The sequence below is a fragment of the Ranitomeya variabilis genome, chromosome 5 (genome assembly GCF_051348905.1).
Source record: "Ranitomeya variabilis isolate aRanVar5 chromosome 5, aRanVar5.hap1, whole genome shotgun sequence".
In the NCBI taxonomy this organism is placed as follows: Eukaryota; Metazoa; Chordata; class Amphibia; order Anura; family Dendrobatidae; genus Ranitomeya; species Ranitomeya variabilis.
In genome coordinates this window covers 208,673,433-208,692,822 of record NC_135236.1, presented here as the reverse complement: position 1 = coordinate 208,692,822, position 19,390 = coordinate 208,673,433, and the positions used below count along the sequence as shown (strand labels likewise).

Below are 19,390 nucleotides of genomic sequence, written 5' to 3'. Positions count from 1 at the left end.
GTTATATCAGCATGCTCTAAACGCACAAAAAGGGTTGATAAATCTTTTGCCATTGATACTCTGCAGTCTAAGTTCATTTTGTCTGTGACTCTGATTTTTTCACTGTCTTCCATTTCCGTCGATGCCTATGTGGATTCAGGCGCTGCCCTGAGTCTTATGGATTGGTCATTTGCTAAACGCTGCGGTTTTAGTCTAGAGCCTCTGGAAGTTCCTATTCCTCTGAGGGGAATTGATTCTACACCATTGGCTATGAATAAACCGCAGTATTGGACACAAGTGACCATGCGCATGACTCCCGTTCATCAGGAGGTGATTCGCTTCCTTGTACTGTATAATCTACATGATGTATTAGTGCTTGGTCTGCCATGGTTACAAACTCATAATCCTGTCCTGGACTGGAAAACAATGTCTGTGCTAAGCTGGGGATGTCAGGGGGTTCATGATGATGCACCTCCGATTTCTATCGCTTCATCGACTCCTTCGGATATCCCTGCGTTTTTGTCAGATTATAAGGATGTTTTTGAGGAGCCTAAGCTCAATTCGCTCCCTCCTCATAGAGAGTGTGACTGTGCTATAGAATTGATTCCTGGCAGTAAGTTCCCTAAGGGTCGTTTATTTAATCTGTCACTGCCAGAGCATACTGCTATGCGGAATTATATTAAGGAGTCCTTGGAAAAGGGACATATTCGTCCATCTTCGTCCCCTCTGGGAGCAGGTTTTTTTTTCGTGGCAAAAAAAGATGGTTCCCTGAGGCCTTGTATAGATTATCGCCTTCTGAATAAGATTACAGTCAAATACCAGTATCCATTGCCATTATTTACTGATTTGTTTGCTCGCATTAAGGGGGCTAGGTGGTTCACTAAAATAGATCTTCGTGGTGCGTATAATCTGGTGCGGATAAAACAGGGTGATGAGTGGAAAACCGCATTTAATACGCCTGAGGGCCATTTTGAGTATTTGGTAATGCCTTTTGGACTCTCCAATGCTCCGTCAGTCTTTCAGTCCTTTATGCACAATATTTTCCGTGAATATCTGGATAAGTTTATGATTGTGTATTTGGATGATATTTTGGTGTTTTCTGATGACTGGGAGTCTCATGTTCTACAGGTCAGGAAGGTGTTTCAGGTTTTGCGGGCCAATTCTCTGTTTGTGAAGGGCTCAAAGTGTCTCTTCGGAGTCCAGAAGATTTCTTTTTTGGGGTACATTTTTTCTCCTTCTACTATTGAGATGGATCCCGTTAAGGTTCAGGCTATTTGTGACTGGACACAACCTACATCTGTTAAGAGCCTTCAGAAGTTCTTGGGGTTTGCTAATTTTTATCGTCGGTTCATTGCTAATTTTTCCAGTATTGTTAAACCTTTGACTGATTTGACTAAAAAGGGTGCTGATGTTGCTGATTGGTCTCCTGCGGCCGTGGAGGCCTTTCGGGAACTTAAGCGCCGGTTTTCTTCTGCTCCTGTGTTGCGTCAACCAGATGTTTCACTTCCTTTTCAGGTGGAGGTTGATGCTTCCGAGATTGGAGCGGGGGCGGTTTTGTCACAGAGAAGTTCTAATGGCTCGGTGACGAAGCCATGTGCTTTCTTCTCTAGAAAATTCTCGCCCGCCGAGCGCAATTATGATGTGGGTAATCGGGAGCTTTTGGCCATGAAGTGGGCATTTGAGGAGTGGCGTCATTGGCTTGAGGGTGCTAAACATCGCGTGGTGGTCTTGACTGATCACAAGAATCTCATTTACCTTGAGTCTGCCAGGCGTTTGAATCCTAGACAGGCTCGTTGGTCATTATTTTTTTCTCGTTTCAATTTCGTGGTTTCATACCTGCCAGGTTCAAAGAATGTGAAGGCAGATGCACTTTCCAGGAGTTTTGTGCCTGATTCTCCTGGAGACACTGGGCCTGCTGGTATCCTTAGGGATGGGGTAATATTGTCCGCCGTATCCCCAGACTTGCGACGCGCATTGCAGGAGTTTCAGGTGGATAAACCGGATTGATGTCCACCAGAAATACTGTTTGTTCCGGATGATTGGACCAGTAGAGTCATCTCCGAGGTCCATTCTTCTGTGTTGGCTGGTCATCCTGGAATATTTGGTACAAGAGATTTGGTGGCCAGGTCTTTTTGGTGGCCTTCCTTGTCTAGGGATGTGCGTACCTTTGTGCAGTCTTGTGAAGTGTGTGCTCGAGCTAAGCCTTGCTGTTCACGGGCTAGTGGGTTGTTGTTATCTTTGCCCATCCCGAAGAGGCCTTGGACGCACATTTCCATGGATTTTATTTCTGATCTCCCGGTTTCACAGAAAATGTCCGTTATCTGGGTTGTGTGTGACCGCTTATCTAAGATGGTTCATTTGGTGCCCTTGCCTAAGTTACCCTCCTCCTCTGAGTTGGTTCCTTTGTTTTTTCAGAACGTGGTTCGTTTGCATGGGATTCCGGAGAATATCGTTTCTGACAGGGGATCCCAGTTTGTGTCTAGATTTTGGCGGACGTTTTGTGCCAAGATGGGCATTGATTTGTCTTTCTCGTCTGCATTCCATCCTCAGACGAATGGCCAGACGGAGCGAACTAATCAGACCTTGGAAACTTATTTGAGGTGTTTTGTTTCTGCTGATCAGGATGACTGGGTTGCTTTTTTGCCACTGGCCGAATTTGCTCTTAATAATCGGGCTAGTTCTGCCACGTTGGTCTCTCCTTTTTTTTGTAATTCGGGGTTTCATCCTCGTTTTTCCTCTGGTCAGGGGGAATCTTCGGATTGTCCTGGAGTGGACGTGGTGGTGGACAGGCTACATCAGATTTGGAATCAGGTGGTGGACAATTTGAAGTTATCTCAGGAGAAGACTCAGCAGTTTGCTAATCGCCGTCGCCGCGTGGGTTCCCGACTTCTTGTTGGGGACTTGGTGTGGTTGTCTTCTCGTTTTGTCCCTATGAAGGTCTCTTCTCCTAAGTTCAAGCCTCGGTTCATCGGTCCTTATAGGATCTCGGAGATTCTTAACCCTGTATCTTTTCGTTTGGATCTCCCAGCATCGTTTGCTATTCATAATGTGTTCCATCGGTCGTTGTTGCGGAGGTATGAGGTGCCCGTTGTTCCTTCGGTCGAGCCTCCTGCTCCGGTGCTGGTGGAGGGAGAATTGGAGTATGTTGTTGAAAAGATCTTGGATTCTTGTGTTTCCAGACGCAAACTCCAGTATTTGGTTAAGTGGAAGGGTTATGGTCAGGAGGATAATTCCTGGGTGGTCGCCTCCGATGTTCACGCGACTGATTTGGTCCGCGCCTTCCATAGAGCTCACCCTGATCGCCCTGGGGGTTCTCGTGAGGGTTCGGTGACCCCTCCTCAAGGGGGGGGTACTGTTGTGGATGCTGTTGGTGGTCTCCCTCTGGTGGTTACTGCTGGTACTGGGTGACTTTGGTGGGTTGCGGCCTTTGGTTTCCACCTGTCCATCAGAGGCTGGGTGTTTCCTATTTTACCTGGCCTTTCTGTCATTTCCCTTGCCGGCTATCAATGTGTTCAGATGTGCTCTGTTTGGTTCCTGCCTACCTGCTCCCAGATCTTTCAGGATAAGCTAAGTGATGATTTTCAGTTGTTTGGTTTTTGGTCCAGCTTGCTTAGAATGTCTCTATGCTAGCTGGTTGCTCTAGTGGACTGAGGTTCTCCCCATGTGCCATGAGTTGGCACATGGGTTCTTGTAATCTCAGGATGGTTTTTTTGATTAGGGTTTTTTGCTGACCGCTCAGTCCCCTTTTGTATCATTCTGCTTTCTAGTTTTCAGCGGGCCTCTATTTGCTAAAGCTATATACATCATCTCTATGTGTGTGCCTTCCTCTCATTTCACCGTCAATACATGTGGGGTGCAACTATACCTTTGGGGTTAATTCCTCTGGAGGCAAGTGAGGTCTTGTTTTCTCTGCAGTACTAGTTAGCTCTTAGGCTGGTGCGTGGCGTCTAGAACCAACGTAGGAACGCTCCCTGGCTATCTCTAGTTGCGTTTGTCAGGCGTAGGGCAGCGGTCAGCCCAGGTTCCATCACCCTAGAGCTCGTCTGATATTTGTTTTACTTTGCTTGTCCTGTGCTATCCCTAGCCATTGGGGATTCATGACACAGTAGCCAGGAAGCATTCCTACGGCTGCCTAGATGCCATGCGCCAGCCGGAGAACTAACTACGCCTGGAAGAGGAAGGAACAGACCTGGCTTACCTCTAGAGAAATTCCCCAAAGATGATAGTGGCCCCCACGTATATTAACGGTGAGTTCAGAGGAAAAGACATACACAGTATGAAGGTAGATTTAGCAAAGCGAGGTCCACTTACTAGATAGAGGAAGGATACAAAAGAGGACTTCACGGTCAGCTGAAAAACCCTTTCAAAAAACCCATCCTGAAATTACTTTAAGACTCCTGTGTCAACTCATGACACAGGAGTGGCAATTTCAGTCCACAAGAGCTTCCAGTAACAGGAAATGACAAAACTGTAAACTGGACAAGAAAAACAAAACAATAAGGACAAGAGTCCACTTAGCTGATCAGCAGACTAGTAGCAGGAACATGCAACTGAAAGACTCAGGTTACAATGATGACCGGCAAGGAAGTGACTGGAGAGCAAGGCTAAATAGGGAACTCCCAAAACTGATGGAAGCAGGTGAGCTGAGGAAGAAAAGCACACACAAGTCTCCAGTACCACCAGCCACCACCAGGGGAGCCAAAAAGCGGATCACAACAGTACCCCCCCCTTAAGGAGGGGGCACCGAACCCTCACAAGAACCGCCAGGGCGACCTGGATGAGCCCTATGAAAGGCACGAACCAAATCCGAGGCATGAACATCAGAGGCAGTTACCCAAGAATTATCTTCCTGACCATAGCCCTTCCATTTAACCAGGTACTGGAGTCTCCGCCTGGAAATACGGGAGTCCAAGATCTTCTCTATAACGTACTCCAATTCACCCTCAACCAGCACAGGAGCAGGAGGCCCAGCAGAAGGAACCACCGGCACCTCGTATCTCCGCAACAACGACCGATGGAACACATTATGGATAGCGAAAGATGCCGGAAGGTCCAAACGAAAGGAAACAGGGTTAATAATCTCCAAAATCCTATAGGGACCGATGAACCGAGGCTTAAATTTAGGAGAAGAAACCCTCATAGGGACAAAACGGGAAGACAACCACACCAAGTCCCCAACACGAAGGCGAGGACCAACCCGACGCTGGCGGTTAGCAAACCGCTGAGTCCTCTCCTGGGACAAATTCAAATTGTCCACCACTTGTTCCCAAATCCGATACAACCGATCCACCACAGCATCCACTCCAGGACAATCCGAAGACTCCACCTGACCAGAAGAAAAACGGGGATGAAACTCCGAATTGCAAAAGAAAGGGGAAACCAAAGTGGCAGAACTGGCCCGGTTATTAAGAGCAAACTCCGCCAACGGCAAAAAGGCAACCCAATCATCCTGATCCGCAGACACAAAACACCTCAAATACGTCTCCAAAGTTTGATTAGTTCGCTCCGTCTGGCCATTAGTCTGAGGATGGAAGGCAGACGAAAAAGACAAATCAATGCCCAACCTGGCACAGAATGCCCGCCAAAATCTAGAAACGAACTGGGTACCCCTATCAGAAACGATATTTTCAGGAATACCATGCAAGCGAACCACATTTTGAAAAAACAAAGGAACCAACTCAGACGAGGAAGGCAACTTCGGCAATGGCACCAAATGAACCATCTTAGAAAAACGGTCACACACCACCCAGATAACAGACATCCTCTGAGAGACAGGAAGATCAGAAATAAAGTCCATCGAGATGTGCGTCCAAGGCCTCTTCGGGATAGGCAAGGGCAACAACAACCCGCTAGCCCTAGAACAACAAGGCTTGGCCCGAGCACACACATCACAAGACTGCACAAAAACACGCACATCACGAGACAGAGATGGCCACCAGAAGGATCTAGCCACCAAATCCCTGGTACCAAAAATTCCAGGATGACCCGCCAGCGTAGAAGAATGAACCTCCGAGATGACTCTACTGGTCCAATCATCAGGAACAAACAGTCTACCAGGTGGACAGCGATCAGGTCTATCCGCCTGAAACTCTTGCAAAGCACGTCGCAGATCTGGGGAAATAGCGGATAATATCACCCCATCCTTAAGGATACCTGTAGGTTCCGAATCACCAGGGGAATCAGGCTCAAAACTCCTAGAAAGGGCATCCGCCTTCACATTCTTAGAACCTGGTAGATATGAGACCACAAAATTAAACCGAGAGAAAAACAACGACCAGCGCGCCTGTCTAGGATTCAGGCGCCTGGCAGACTCAAGATAAATCAGATTCTTGTGATCAGTCAAAACCACCACCTGATGTCTAGCACCCTCAAGCCAATGACGCCACTCCTCAAATGCCCACTTCATGGCCAAAAGCTCCCGATTACCGACATCATAATTTCTTTCGGCGGCAGAAAATTTTTGAGAAAAGAACGCACAAGGTCTCATCACTGAGCAATCGGAACTTTTCTGCGACAAAACCGCCCCCGCTCCGATCTCGGAAGCATCGACCTCAACCTGAAAGGGGAGAGAGACATCGGGCTGGCGCAACACAGGGGCAGACGAAAAGCGGCGCTTAAGTTCCCGAAAGGCCTCCACAGCGGCAGAGGACCAATTGGCAACATCAGCACCCTTCTTAGTCAAATCCGTAAGAGGCTTAGCAACACCAGAAAAACCAGTTATAAATCGACGATTACTGTTGTGATCCGCTTTTTGGCTCCCCTGGTGGTGGCTGGTGGTACTGGAGACTTGTGTGTGCTTTTCTGCCTCAGCTCACCTGCTTCCATCAGTTTTGGGAGTTCCCTATTTAGCCTTGCTCTCCAGTCACTTCCTTGCCGGTCATCATTGTAACCTGAGTCTTTCAGTTGCATGTTCCTGCTACTAGTCTGCTGATCAGCTGAGTGGACTCTTGTCCTTATTGTTTTGTTTTTCTTGTCCAGTTTACAGTTTTGTCATTTCCTGTTACTGGAAGCTCTTGTGGACTGAAATTGCCACTCCTGTGTCATGAGTTGACACAGGAGTCTTAAAGTAATTTCAGGATGGGTTTTTTGAAAGGGTTTTTCAGCTGACCGTGAAGTCCTCTTTTGTATCCTTCCTCTATCTAGTAAGTGGACCTCGCTTTGCTAAATCTACCTTCATACTGTGTATGTCTTTTCCTCTGAACTCACCGTTAATATACGTGGGGGCCACTATCATCTTTGGGGAATTTCTCTAGAGGTAAGCCATGTCTGTTCCTTCCTCTTCCAGGCGTAGTTAGTTCTCCGGCTGGCGCATGGCATCTAGGCAGCCGTAGGAATGCTTCCTGGCTACTGTTAGTTGTGTGGTAGATTTAGGTCACGGTCAGCTTGAGTTTCCATCACCCGAGAGCTAGTCTGTTATTTTTGTGTTTCTGATGTTCCCATGCCATTGGGGAATCATGACAGTAGAAGCACAAGCCATTTTTGCGCCTATAATTCTGCCGCTCGCTTCTTGACAGAATTCTGTCACATTGCATTTTCTCTGGCGTCCCTTCAGAAGATACCGCCAAATGGTGCACGGGTTTGCGCTCCCGCAAACGCCGATCAATCTGAATCGCCATTGTCATGGACTCATTCAGACCTGTGGGCGTAGGAAACCCCACCATGACATCCTTAACGGCATCAAAAAAGCCCTCTCTGAAATTTGCCGCTAGGGCACACTCATTCCACTGAGTAAGCACAGACCATTTACGAAATTTTTGGCAGTATATCTCAGCTTCATCTTGCCCTTGAGACAGGGCTATTAAAGCTTTTTCAGCTTGAATCTCCAAATTAGGTTCCTCATACAGCAACCCTAAAGCCAGAAAAAACGCATCCACATTGAGCAACGCAGGATCCCCTGGTGTCAATGAAAATGCCCAATTTTGAGGGTCACCTCGCAGTAACAAAATCACAATTTTAACCTGCTGAACAGGATCTCCAGAGGAGTGAGGTCTGAGAGAAAGGAATAATTTACAATTACATTTGAAATTCAGAAATCGAGATCTATCTCCGGAAAATACCTCTGGTGTAGGAATCTTAGGTTCAGAAATAGGAGTACGTATAACATAATCTTGTAAATTCTGAACCTTCGTAGCAAGATTATTTAAACCTGCAGCCAAACTCTGAGGGTCCATCCTTAAACCGGAGAGATCAGAGCCATTCAAGGATTAGAAGGAGAGAAAGGCAAGGCTGTAAATAGAGCAGAAATACAACTGAGCCAACTAAGTAGCAAACATGAGAGGAAAAAAAAAAAAATCTACAGACTTCTTTTACTCTCCTTTCTTCTGCCAATTACTTTAACACTGGCCGGTCATACTGTCATGATTCCCCAATGGCATGGGAACATCAGAAACACAAAAATAACAGACTAGCTCTCGGGTGATGGAAACTCAAGCTGACCGTGACCTAAATCTACCACACAACTAACAGTAGCCAGGAAGCATTCCTACGGCTGCCTAGATGCCATGCGCCAGCCGGAGAACTAACTACGCCTGGAAGAGGAAGGAACAGACCTGGCTTACCTCTAGAGAAATTCCCCAAAGATGATAGTGGCCCCCACGTATATTAACGGTGAGTTCAGAGGAAAAGACATACACAGTATGAAGGTAGATTTAGCAAAGCGAGGTCCACTTACTAGATAGAGGAAGGATACAAAAGAGGACTTCACGGTCAGCTGAAAAACCCTTTCAAAAAACCCATCCTGAAATTACTTTAAAACTCCTGTGTCAACTCATGACACAGGAGTGGCAATTTCAGTCCACAAGAGCTTCCAGTAACAGGAAATGACAAAACTGTAAACTGGACAAGAAAAACAAAACAATAAGGACAAGAGTCCACTTAGCTGATCAGCAGACTAGTAGCAGGAACATGCAACTGAAAGACTCAGGTTACAATGATGACCGGCAAGGAAGTGACTGGAGAGCAAGGCTAAATAGGGAACTCCCAAAACTGATGGAAGCAGGTGAGCTGAGGCAGAAAAGCACACACAAGTCTCCAGTACCACCAGCCACCACCAGGGGAGCCAAAAAGCGGATCACAACACCAGCCCCATAGAATATAATGCAGCACAGGCCCATAGAATGGAATGCAACCTGCCCTATAGAATATAATGCAGCACAGGCCCATGGAATGGAATGCAGCCAGCCCCATAGAATATAATGCATCACAGGCCCATGGAATGGAATGCAGTCAGCCCCATAGAATATAATGCAGCACAGGCCCATGGAATGGAATGCAGCCAGCCCCATAGAATATAATGCAGCACAGGCCCATGGAATGGAATGCAGCCAGCCCCATAGAATATAATGCAGCACAGCTCCCATTGAATGGAATGCAGTCAGCCCCATAGAATATAATGCAGCACAGGCCCATAGAATGGAATGCAGCCAGCCCCATAGAATATAATGCAGCACAGGCCCATAGAATGGAATGCAGCCAGCCCCATGGAATATAATGCAGCACAGGCCCATGGAATGGAATGCAGCCAGCCCCATAGAATATAATGCAGCACAGGCCCATGGAATGGAATGCAGCCAGCCCCATAGAATATAATGCAGCACAGGCCCATGGAATGGAATGCAGCCAGCCCCATAGAATATAATGCAGCACAGGCCCATAGAATGGAATGCAGCCAGCCCCATAGAATATAATGCAGCACAGGCCCATAGAATGTAATGCAGCCAGCCCCATAGAATATAATGCAGCACAGGCCCATGGAATGGAATGCAGCCCGCCCCATAGAATATAATGCAGCACAGGCCCATAGAATGGAATGCAACCAGCCCCATTGAATATAATGCAGCACAGGCCCATGGAATGGAATGCAGCCAGCCCCATAGAATATAATGCAGCACAGGCCCATGGAATGGAATGCAGTCAGCCCCATAGAATATAATGCAGCACAGGCCCATGGAATGGAATGCAGCCAGCCCTATAGAATATAATGCAGCACAGGCCCATAGAATGGAATGCAGCCAGCCCCATAGAATATAATGCAGCACAGGCCCATGGAATGGAATGCAGCCAGCCCCATAGAATATAATGCAGCACAGGCCCATAAAATGGAATGCAGCACTGCCCCATAGAATGTAATGCAGCACAGGCCCATGGAATGGAATGCAGCCAGCCCCATAGAATATAATGCAGCACAGCTCCCATAGAATGGAATGCAGCCAGCCCCATAGAATATAATGCAGCACAGGCCCATGGAATGGAATGCAGCCAGCCCCATAGAATATAATGCAGCACAGCTCCCATAGAATGGAATGCAGTCAGCCCCATAGAATATAATGCAGCACAGGCCCATGGAATGGAATGCAGCCAGCCCCATAGAATATAATGTAGCACAGCTCCCATAGAATGGAATGCAGCCAGCCCCATAGAATATAATGCAGCACAGGCCCATGGAATGGAATGCAGCCAGCCCCCCCCCCAATAGCTCCACAATCCAGTCATCACTTATTGAAAAAAACAAAACACTCTACTCACCTCTCTCCTCGTGCCCCGCGCTGCTCCTGGCTCCGGTCTCAGCAGCTGCAGTCTGCCCGCCCGGTCACACAGCAGGTGCGCGATGATATGACGTCATCGCGCACCCGCAGTGTCAGCGGCAGGCAGAGAGCGGGGAATGATGGGAGAGGGGGCGTCAGCGGACGCTCTCTCCTCCATCATTGCATTCAACTGTACCGGCGTATAGTTGAATGCGGGGCCGGGAGTGTGCCGCGACAGCGTGGGGAGTGTGCCGACAGCAGCACACTCGAGCGGCCCACTACTGCCATCGGCCCTTCTGGCATTTGCCAGAACTGCCCGATGGCCAGTCCGGCCCTGGTCTATACGCACCTACTGGCTGTTTCTATTTTCTTCTATTTGGCTCTTATAAATTTTTTATATATTGGCTCATATATATTTATCCTCAACTTTGTTTTTGTTTTTTTTTATAAAAGGCTTTATAATGGGATTTTCATGTTTGTCACCTTGGATTTACTGATATGAGATCATACAGACACTGGACTGATAGGACTCTGACCCCGTCTACAGGACTACATTACAAGATACAGTACATATATATTTATGTATGAAAAGGGAAAAAGAGATATCCTCATCTGTGGGGTCCAGCAGCCAGGGTCATATGCCGACCAGTCTTGTCTGATGCTTTTTTTGAGGCACGATTAGATTTATGTCAGCTGCATTCAAGTCCTTCACAGATCAATTTGCAATTTGCACTGACAGACACCGATCTGTTTAAAAGTTCAAGCAGCCGCCATAAAATTACTGTGCCTCATAGCAAAACAGATGCAAGACAAGAATACTCCAGGACTTGTCACGAGGGCAGCACTGTTCTGCCACCCCCTCACTGCACAGTGCAGACACCTCCAGCTCAGGATACAGGCACCTGCAGCCTGAGCTCCTACATACAGAGAGATCCTGTCTCCTGTCCTGCTCCTCTATGGAGGGAATAGAAGAAACAGCGTTGTGCGTTCTGACGTCTCTCCTGCAGACACAACCACACAGCGTGCAATGTGGGCGTGTCTGCTGTATGCCGGAGGCAGCATACAGGTACATTGCCGGCCCGCTACCCAGTGTCCTAGGGGGCATATGCCCCTCTGCTCCCGACCCAGCCTGCCCCTATGTCTCCCTGTTCTCCCGCAGAGCTTAAGCTATATAGTGTACAGCATGCTGATATAGTTAATGGTAGCTTAGCTCTGGGTGGGCCCCTCTGAGTGTGGGGCCTGGGGCGACCGCACCCCCTGGCCCCTCCTGGTAGCTAAGGCTACTTTCACACATCCGTCGGTACGGGGCCGTCGCAAACTGTCGGCCCGACGGACGTTGTGCTAAATTTAGCACAACGTGGGCAGCGGATGCAGTTTTACAACACATCTGCTGCCCATTGTGATGAGCAAGGAGGAGGGGGCGGAGTTCCGGCCGCGCATGTGCGGTCGGAAATGGCGGATCCGAAGGACAAAAAAAGTTACATTGAACGTTTTTTTTGTCACGACGGACCGCTAAAACACGACGCATCCGTCGCACGACGGATGCGACGTGTGGCCATCCGTCGCAATCCGTCGTCCATTAAAGTGTATGGCAAAAAAACGGATCCTGCGGGCACATTTGCAGGATCCGGTTTTTTTTGCCATAACGACGGATTGCAACGGAGGCAAAAAGACGGAAGTGTGAAAGTAGCCTATGCCACATGTGCTGGAGACACTGAAGTGTGAACTGAGCATCCAATAATCTGAATGTTCCGAAAGCCTATAATATAGCTATAAAGCTGTAATATCCAATCACTGTATAGGACTCCTCTGGTATAAAAGAAAAAAAAAGTACTAGAGTATATTATTTTAATTTTTATTTTGGACTGTCATCTTGAAGGTCCTCCATTATAAAAGTTCTTCTAAGAAATCTGTGCACACATTGCGTTTGTTTGCACATTTTTTCTGCGCAGTTCTGTCCCAAACCTGAAGCATTTCCTTGTCTCATGCACACATTGCTTATTTTTTCCATGCAGATCTGCAGCATGTCAATTTTTTCAGCATTTTTGCTGCAGATTTCACCCATGCTAATGAGTGAGAAAAACGCATGCAAAAAAAGCGTCAAAAGCGCATCAAAAATGGGTATATTTTATGCTGCATTTTTCCTGCCAACACATCTGTGTTTGCAGCAGATTTTTTCTGCTGCAATTACTGAATGTGGGCACACACCCTTAGGCCACGTGCACACATTGAGTATTGTGAGTATTTTACGTCAGTATTTGTAAGCCCAATCCAGGAGTGGATGATAAATGCAGAAGTGGTGACGTGTTTCTGTTAGGCTGGAGTCACACTTAACGTATAAAAAATCGGTCCGATTTTGACTGCCGAGAATCGCACAAATGTTCTCTCTACGGTGATCCGTGTGTAATCTGTTTGCAATGCGAGGATGCAATTTCCTCGCATCTAGTAACCATATGGCATTCGTATGCAATGCAATTTTAACATGAGCTTTTACATACAGCAAGCAGTTCCCTGTATGTAAAAGCTTGTTTTAACACCAAATATTCATCTAAACATATATATACACTAGTCCGTTCAAAAGTTTAGGGTCACCCAGACAATTTTGTGTTTTCCATGAAAACTCATACTTTTATTAATCAAATGAGTTGCCAAGTTAATTGAAAATCTAGTCCAGACATTGTCGAGGTTCGAAAAAAAAGATTTTTATTTGAAATAATAATTTTCTCCTTCAAACTATGCTTTCGTCACAGAATGCTCCCTTTACAGCAATTACATTGCAGACCTTTGGCATTCTAGCTGTTAATTTGCTGAGGTAATCTGGAGAATTTTCACCCCATGCATCCAGAAGCCCCTCCCAGAAGTTGGTTTGGCTTGATGGGCACTTTTTTGCGTACCATACAGTCAAGCTGCTCCCACAATAACTCAATGGGGTTGAGATCTGGTGACTGCGCTGGCCACTCCATTACAAATAGTATACCAGCTACCTGTTTCTTCCCTAAATAGTTCTTGCATAATTTGGAGGTGTGCTTTGGGTCATTGTCCTGTTGTAGGATGAAATTGGCTCCAATCAAGCGCTGTCCACAGGGTATGGCATGGTGTTTCAAAATGGAGTGATAGCCTTCCTTATTCAAAATCCCTTTTACTTTGTATAAATCTCCCACTTTACCAGCACTAAAGCAACCCCAGACCATCACATTACCTCCACCATGATGGTGTCAGGCACTCTTCCAGCATCTTTTCAGTTGTTCTGTGTCTCACAAATGTTCTTCTGTGTGATCCAAACACCTCAAACTAGGATTCGTCTGTCCATAACACTTTTTTTCCAATCTTCCTCTGTCCAATTTCTGTTCTTTTGCCGATATTAATCTTTTCCTTTTATTAGGCAGTCTCGGACCTGCCTGTTGTGTTCCTTGGTCTTCATGATGCTCTCTGTGCTTCAAACAGAACCCTGAGACTATCACAGAGCAGGTGCATGTATACGGAGACTTGATTACGCACAGGGGGATTATATTTATCATCATTAGGCACTTAGGACAACATTGGATCATTCAGAGATCCACAATGAACTTCTGGAGTGAGTTTGCTGCACTGAAAGTAAAGGGGCAGGATAATATTGCACGCTCCACTTTACAGTTTTTGATTTTCCACAAAAATTTAAAATAACCAATACATTTCGTTCAACTTCACAATTGTGTTCCACTTGTTGTTGATTCTTCACCAAAAATTAACATTTGGTATCTTTGTTTGAAGCATGATTTGTGGGAAAAGGTTGAAAAGTTAAAGGGGGCCGAATACTTTCGCAAGGCACGGTATATACTGTATATATATATATATATATATATATATATATATATATATATATACTGTATGTATTTCTTTATGTTGCATAGAGAGATACCTAGAAGAATAGCTGTTAATTCATTTGTCGACTTCTGTAAAATCAATGCAGAAGCCGACGGGATAGAAGACATGGTTTGCAAACAGTAAATCCATGCAGAATAGTTTGATACAGGGCGGCTGGACTGGCAATTCTGGCAAATGCCAGAAGGGCCTGTCTGGTTGTGGGCCGCCTTGTCTGCTATGATGTTAACAGAATTGGTGTTCTCAAGACACCCATACTGTTAAAAGTTGTGACTGAGCACAAAGTCGCTTACTCCGTCACTTATCCCAGCAGGCCACGGGTATCATTAGAAATATTGGCCTTGTAGTAAATCTTGCTTTCTTCAATCCTGGGTAATAATAGTAATATATCAACATCTGGTGCTCAGGGGCGGGGACGGTATGGCCCTGTGTGATTTTAGATGCCAGGGCTGAATTTTAGTCCCAGTCCGTACCTGGTTTGATATATAGATGTGTATGATCAATACAATTAGTATAGTATGTGTGCAAATTAGGGGACATCTATGTATTTAATAAAAGATAATTTTCGGGGGAAAAAATGGCGTGGGCAATTTTCTGCACCAGAGAGGGAAAGCGAGGAACTGGGGGCCGATGTTTATAGCTTAGGAAGGGGTTAATACCCATGGAATGGATCATCCCAGGCTATGAATATCAGCCCACAGCTGTATAGCTGTATATTTAGCCTTTACTGGCTATTAAAATTGGGGGACCCCCCCCAAAAAAAAAAAATTTGTGATGTCCCCCAATAGTTAATAGCCAGAAAAGGCTATGCAGACAGCTGTGGGCTGATATTCATAGCCTAGGAAGGGACCATGGTCATTGCCCCCCCCCCCCCCCGGCTACAAACACCAGGTCACAGCGGCCCGAGAAATGGCTCATCTCTAAGATTCTTTATTCTAACCTGTCAGTGTGATTTTACTGTACACCGCACATGAATAGCCGGATTTTCAAAGGACACCAGTGCGTATTTCTCGCAATTCACACTGATGGTCCGAGTGGTGTGCAATTTTTTTCTTGCACCCATAGACACGTATTGGCGAGTCTCGGCCGTGATTTCACTAGCACATATAAAACAGACGAGAAAAAAAACGGTGATGGGAGCTGCCCCATAGATTAACAGAGGTCCGAGTGCTATGCGAGAAAAAAATCACATAGTCCATATTATAGGCTAGTGTGACTCCGTCCTTACACTTTTCCTCTGATTGTTCCTCTGCTGGTTTTGGCTTACAAATTTTGATGTAAAAAACTAATTAAATACTCAACATGTATGCAGCAATTTATAGATTAAAAGGGAGTTCTCATTACAAACAAAGGGTCTAAAGTATTATATGTAGACATTTGATCATTGTAATACATATTTGGACCTTAAATGGAAAACATATAGCAGTAAACCCTCCTCCAGTCTTGGGTGTCTCAGTTATGTTGGCTTGCATATTGACTTTGTAAGATTTAGTAATTTAGTCACATGTTACCATTCTTTTTTCTATAATAAACCCTGACTTTCATGGTAAAACCTAAGAATTCTGAGCATATCTGAAGTTGATTTCCGTGGCAGAAGCCAACTGGCCGCTATGGTTGTCACACTGCAGTGAGTGAAGGTGTCGTTACAATGTGCTTACTTTGCCTACTGTGTATAGGAAGAACTGTAAATGTGTTCTCATCTGTTGCAGGCTATATAGGTCTCCCTTGTATAATAAAATGACTCTTTCTATTACAGTTTGCCAACACTATTTTAATTGCCAACTACTGCATCGAAAGCTCAAGTTCGCCATGTTTCTGTCAACATCTTTGTTGAGTTATTGCTTTTATTGTGCAAAAGCTGTACTGAATCTGTACTCTATGTATGCTGTGAAGAGTATGCCCCTTCCGAGTCATTCTCAAACATTATAATCATGGAGGTCTCCAGGCTGGCAGCCCCAATAATTAGATTTTACCTGCATCAGCAGTGATCATTTTCCCTAAGGCAGCCATTTATTAATGGCGATTATAGCACTAGTCTCCCACTTGCTTTAGATGGGGGATTTCAGCCAGAGACTCTTCAGTCAGATACATATTCCCTAAATGTAGGTCATATAAAAAAAGTTTTGGAGGCATGACCCCAATTCTTGGTAATAATAGGGTCTTGTCTTTACTATCCTCTTTAGCATGTCTTCAAACTTGAGCAAGAAGAATATATGAAGGAAGATATCCCATGGACTCTCATTGATTTCTATGACAATCAACCAGTTATAGACCTTATTGAGGCAAAAATGGGTATTTTGGAACTTCTCGATGAAGAATGCTTGGTAAGTACTCATTTCTGTCACTTAGTCCACTTTAATACACTCATGTGACTGTTTATACAGCAAGATTTAATGTGTGAATAAGGGACTTCTTAGTAACATGCACCATTGACAGACGTGACCGTGTGGTATCATCATACTATGGTGCAAACTGGTCTGCTCACTTTTTGAACTTTCTATTATAAGCCAGACATGAGAACACAAACATTTTTCTGTGAAGGAATATAGATTATTATTTCCTTACCCCAAGAAACAGAGTACTTTGAGTATGTAAAGGGGTTGTTGTATAGTGGCATCCATACAGTCCAGATGCAGTTAAACTCTGATGTAGTGTTTAGAGCATTGGGCCTCCATGTTTTCAAAACTGTTGAGATATATTTTAACCCAAATAAAAAATCAGACATAAACTAATAAGTCAGACATTAAGTGATAACCAACATTACATTGACTACAGAAATACCAACTTGTTCACATTTTTTTCTTTCTAAAAATAAAAACATTTGCAGCAATATTTGTCACCATGCTTAATCAATTATTAATTAAATGAGTTGTCCAGCACTAGGAAAACTTCTACTCAAGCTGAATGTTTGACCCTGTTAAAATAAAAACTACATCTGCATCATGTTTGAAACATTTTTTTTGTTAGGAAGTTATACGGGTTAAAAGTTGATCATTAATTTCTTATTTTTCCAGCAAAATTTACAAAACCATTTATATTATGGACCGCACCACATTTGAAGTGAATTTGGGAGGCCTGTATGACAGAAAATGCCCAAAAGTGACACCATTCTAAAAACTGCAATCCTCAAAATCCTCAAAACCACATTCAAGAAGTTTATTGAAAAAAATGAACATTTATTGTGCAATTTCCCCTGAGTATGCCGAAACCCCATATGTGGGAGAAAACTACTGTTTGGGCGCATGGCAGGACTAGAAGGAAAAGAGTGCCTTTTTACTTTTTGAATGAAAAAATAGCTGGAATCGAGAGCCGTTGTGTTTGGAGAGCCCCTGATGTGCCTAAATAGTGGAAACCCCTCACAAGTGACCCCATTTTGGAAACTAGACCCCTCAAGAAATGTATCTAGATATGTGGTGAGCACCTCAAACCCACAGGTGCTTCACAGAAGTTTATAACGTTGAACTGTGAAAATTAAAAAATACATTTTTCCTGCAAAAATGTTAAGTTTACCCCAAATTTTTCATTTTCACAAGGGTAATGGAGCAGAATGGGTCATATAATTTGTTGTGCAATTTATCCTAAATACACTAATACTCCATATGTTGTTGAAAACTACTTTTGAGGCACAGTGCAAAGACCAGGAGGGTAGAAGTGCTGTATTGGGGTTCAGATTTTGCTGGAATGGTTTGAGGGTGCCATGTCACATTGGCAGAGCCCATAAGATGCCAGAACAGCTGAACCCCCCCCCCCTCCATAAGTGACGTAATTTTGCAAACTATAAAAAAACGGCAGGGCTTGGAGCAGAAGAAGTAATATTTGAATTTTGTAACATAAATATGGCTTAAAGAGATGGCAGACATTATGTCGCATTTGCAGGGCCCGTACGATGCTTAAGCAGAGAAAACCCTCCACAACTGACCTGATTTTGGAAACTGCACCCCTCAAGTATTTTATCCAAGGGTATAGTGAGCATTTTGATCCCACAGGTACGACACAGAATTTAATAACATTAAGTCAACATTGGAATAGTTAATTTTTTTCACAAAAATCTTGCTTTAGCCCCAAATTTCTTACTTTTGCAAAAGGTAACACCAAAAAATGGACCCTGCAGTGTGCTGCCTACTTTCTTCCAAGTGTGGCGATACCACACATGTAGTCAAAAAGTTCTGTTTGGGCAAATGGCAGGGCTCGGAATGTAAGGAGCAACATTTGAATTTTGGAACACAAATAGGCTTCAATAGATTGCGGGCGACAGGTCACATTTGCAGGGCCCCCACTACTGACCTCATTATGGAAACTACACCCCTCAAGGATTTTATCCAGGAGTATAATGAGAATTTTGAACCCAAAGATACTACACAGAATTTAATAACATTAGGTCGTCATATTAAATATGTCGTCATTAGTGTTGAGCGCAAGTGCTCACTACTCAGGTTTGCATTGGAGTCACCGATGCACGAGTCCCCACCACACATGCTTAACGGCTATTAAACACCCCAAAAGAAACATGCTGGTAGTGCCCGTGATACTCTGTGCATACCCGAGCACCCCGAGCATGTGCGCTTAGCACTTGTCGTCATATCGTCATCTTTTTTTTTTTACTGGAAAAAAAAAACCTAAGCTCAACCCTAACTCTATTATAAAATAAGAAAAAAATAACTTGACTAAGGGGATGACACAGGGGGGATGACATTCTAATTATTGGCTTTTGATCACTGTGATAGGGTCTAACATGACACATGACAGCAATGACAGCGTGGCAAACACTCGATGTTCGGGCCCCCCATTCAAATGAATGGGTTTTGGATTCGGGTCTGGGTACTGATCTGGTACCCAAACCCGAACATTTTGTAACTGCTTGGCCAGACCGAACATCCAGGTGTCTGCCCATCTCTACTGCTGGCTATAGATATATAAATGTTGTTATTCCCGGAGATTACTGCAGGGCTCCCTCTAGTGGATATGATGCCTTCTGGCTACATCTATAAATGGTGTTACTCCCTGAGATTAGTGCAGGGCTCCCTCTA

At 44.9% G+C, this 19,390-nt stretch overlaps 1 protein-coding gene across 1 annotated transcript in view; it reads left to right on the top strand.

Annotated features, from left to right (window-relative positions):
- Nucleotides 1–19,390, top strand: part of MYO5C (myosin VC) — a 425,456-nt gene that overhangs the window by 200,205 nt on the left and 205,861 nt on the right. Inside the window, exon 12 of the mRNA XM_077263765.1 lies at nucleotides 16,547–16,687. Within this exon, the coding sequence (XP_077119880.1) occupies nucleotides 16,547–16,687 (141 nt within the window). The remainder of the gene's footprint in view (nucleotides 1–16,546; nucleotides 16,688–19,390) is intronic.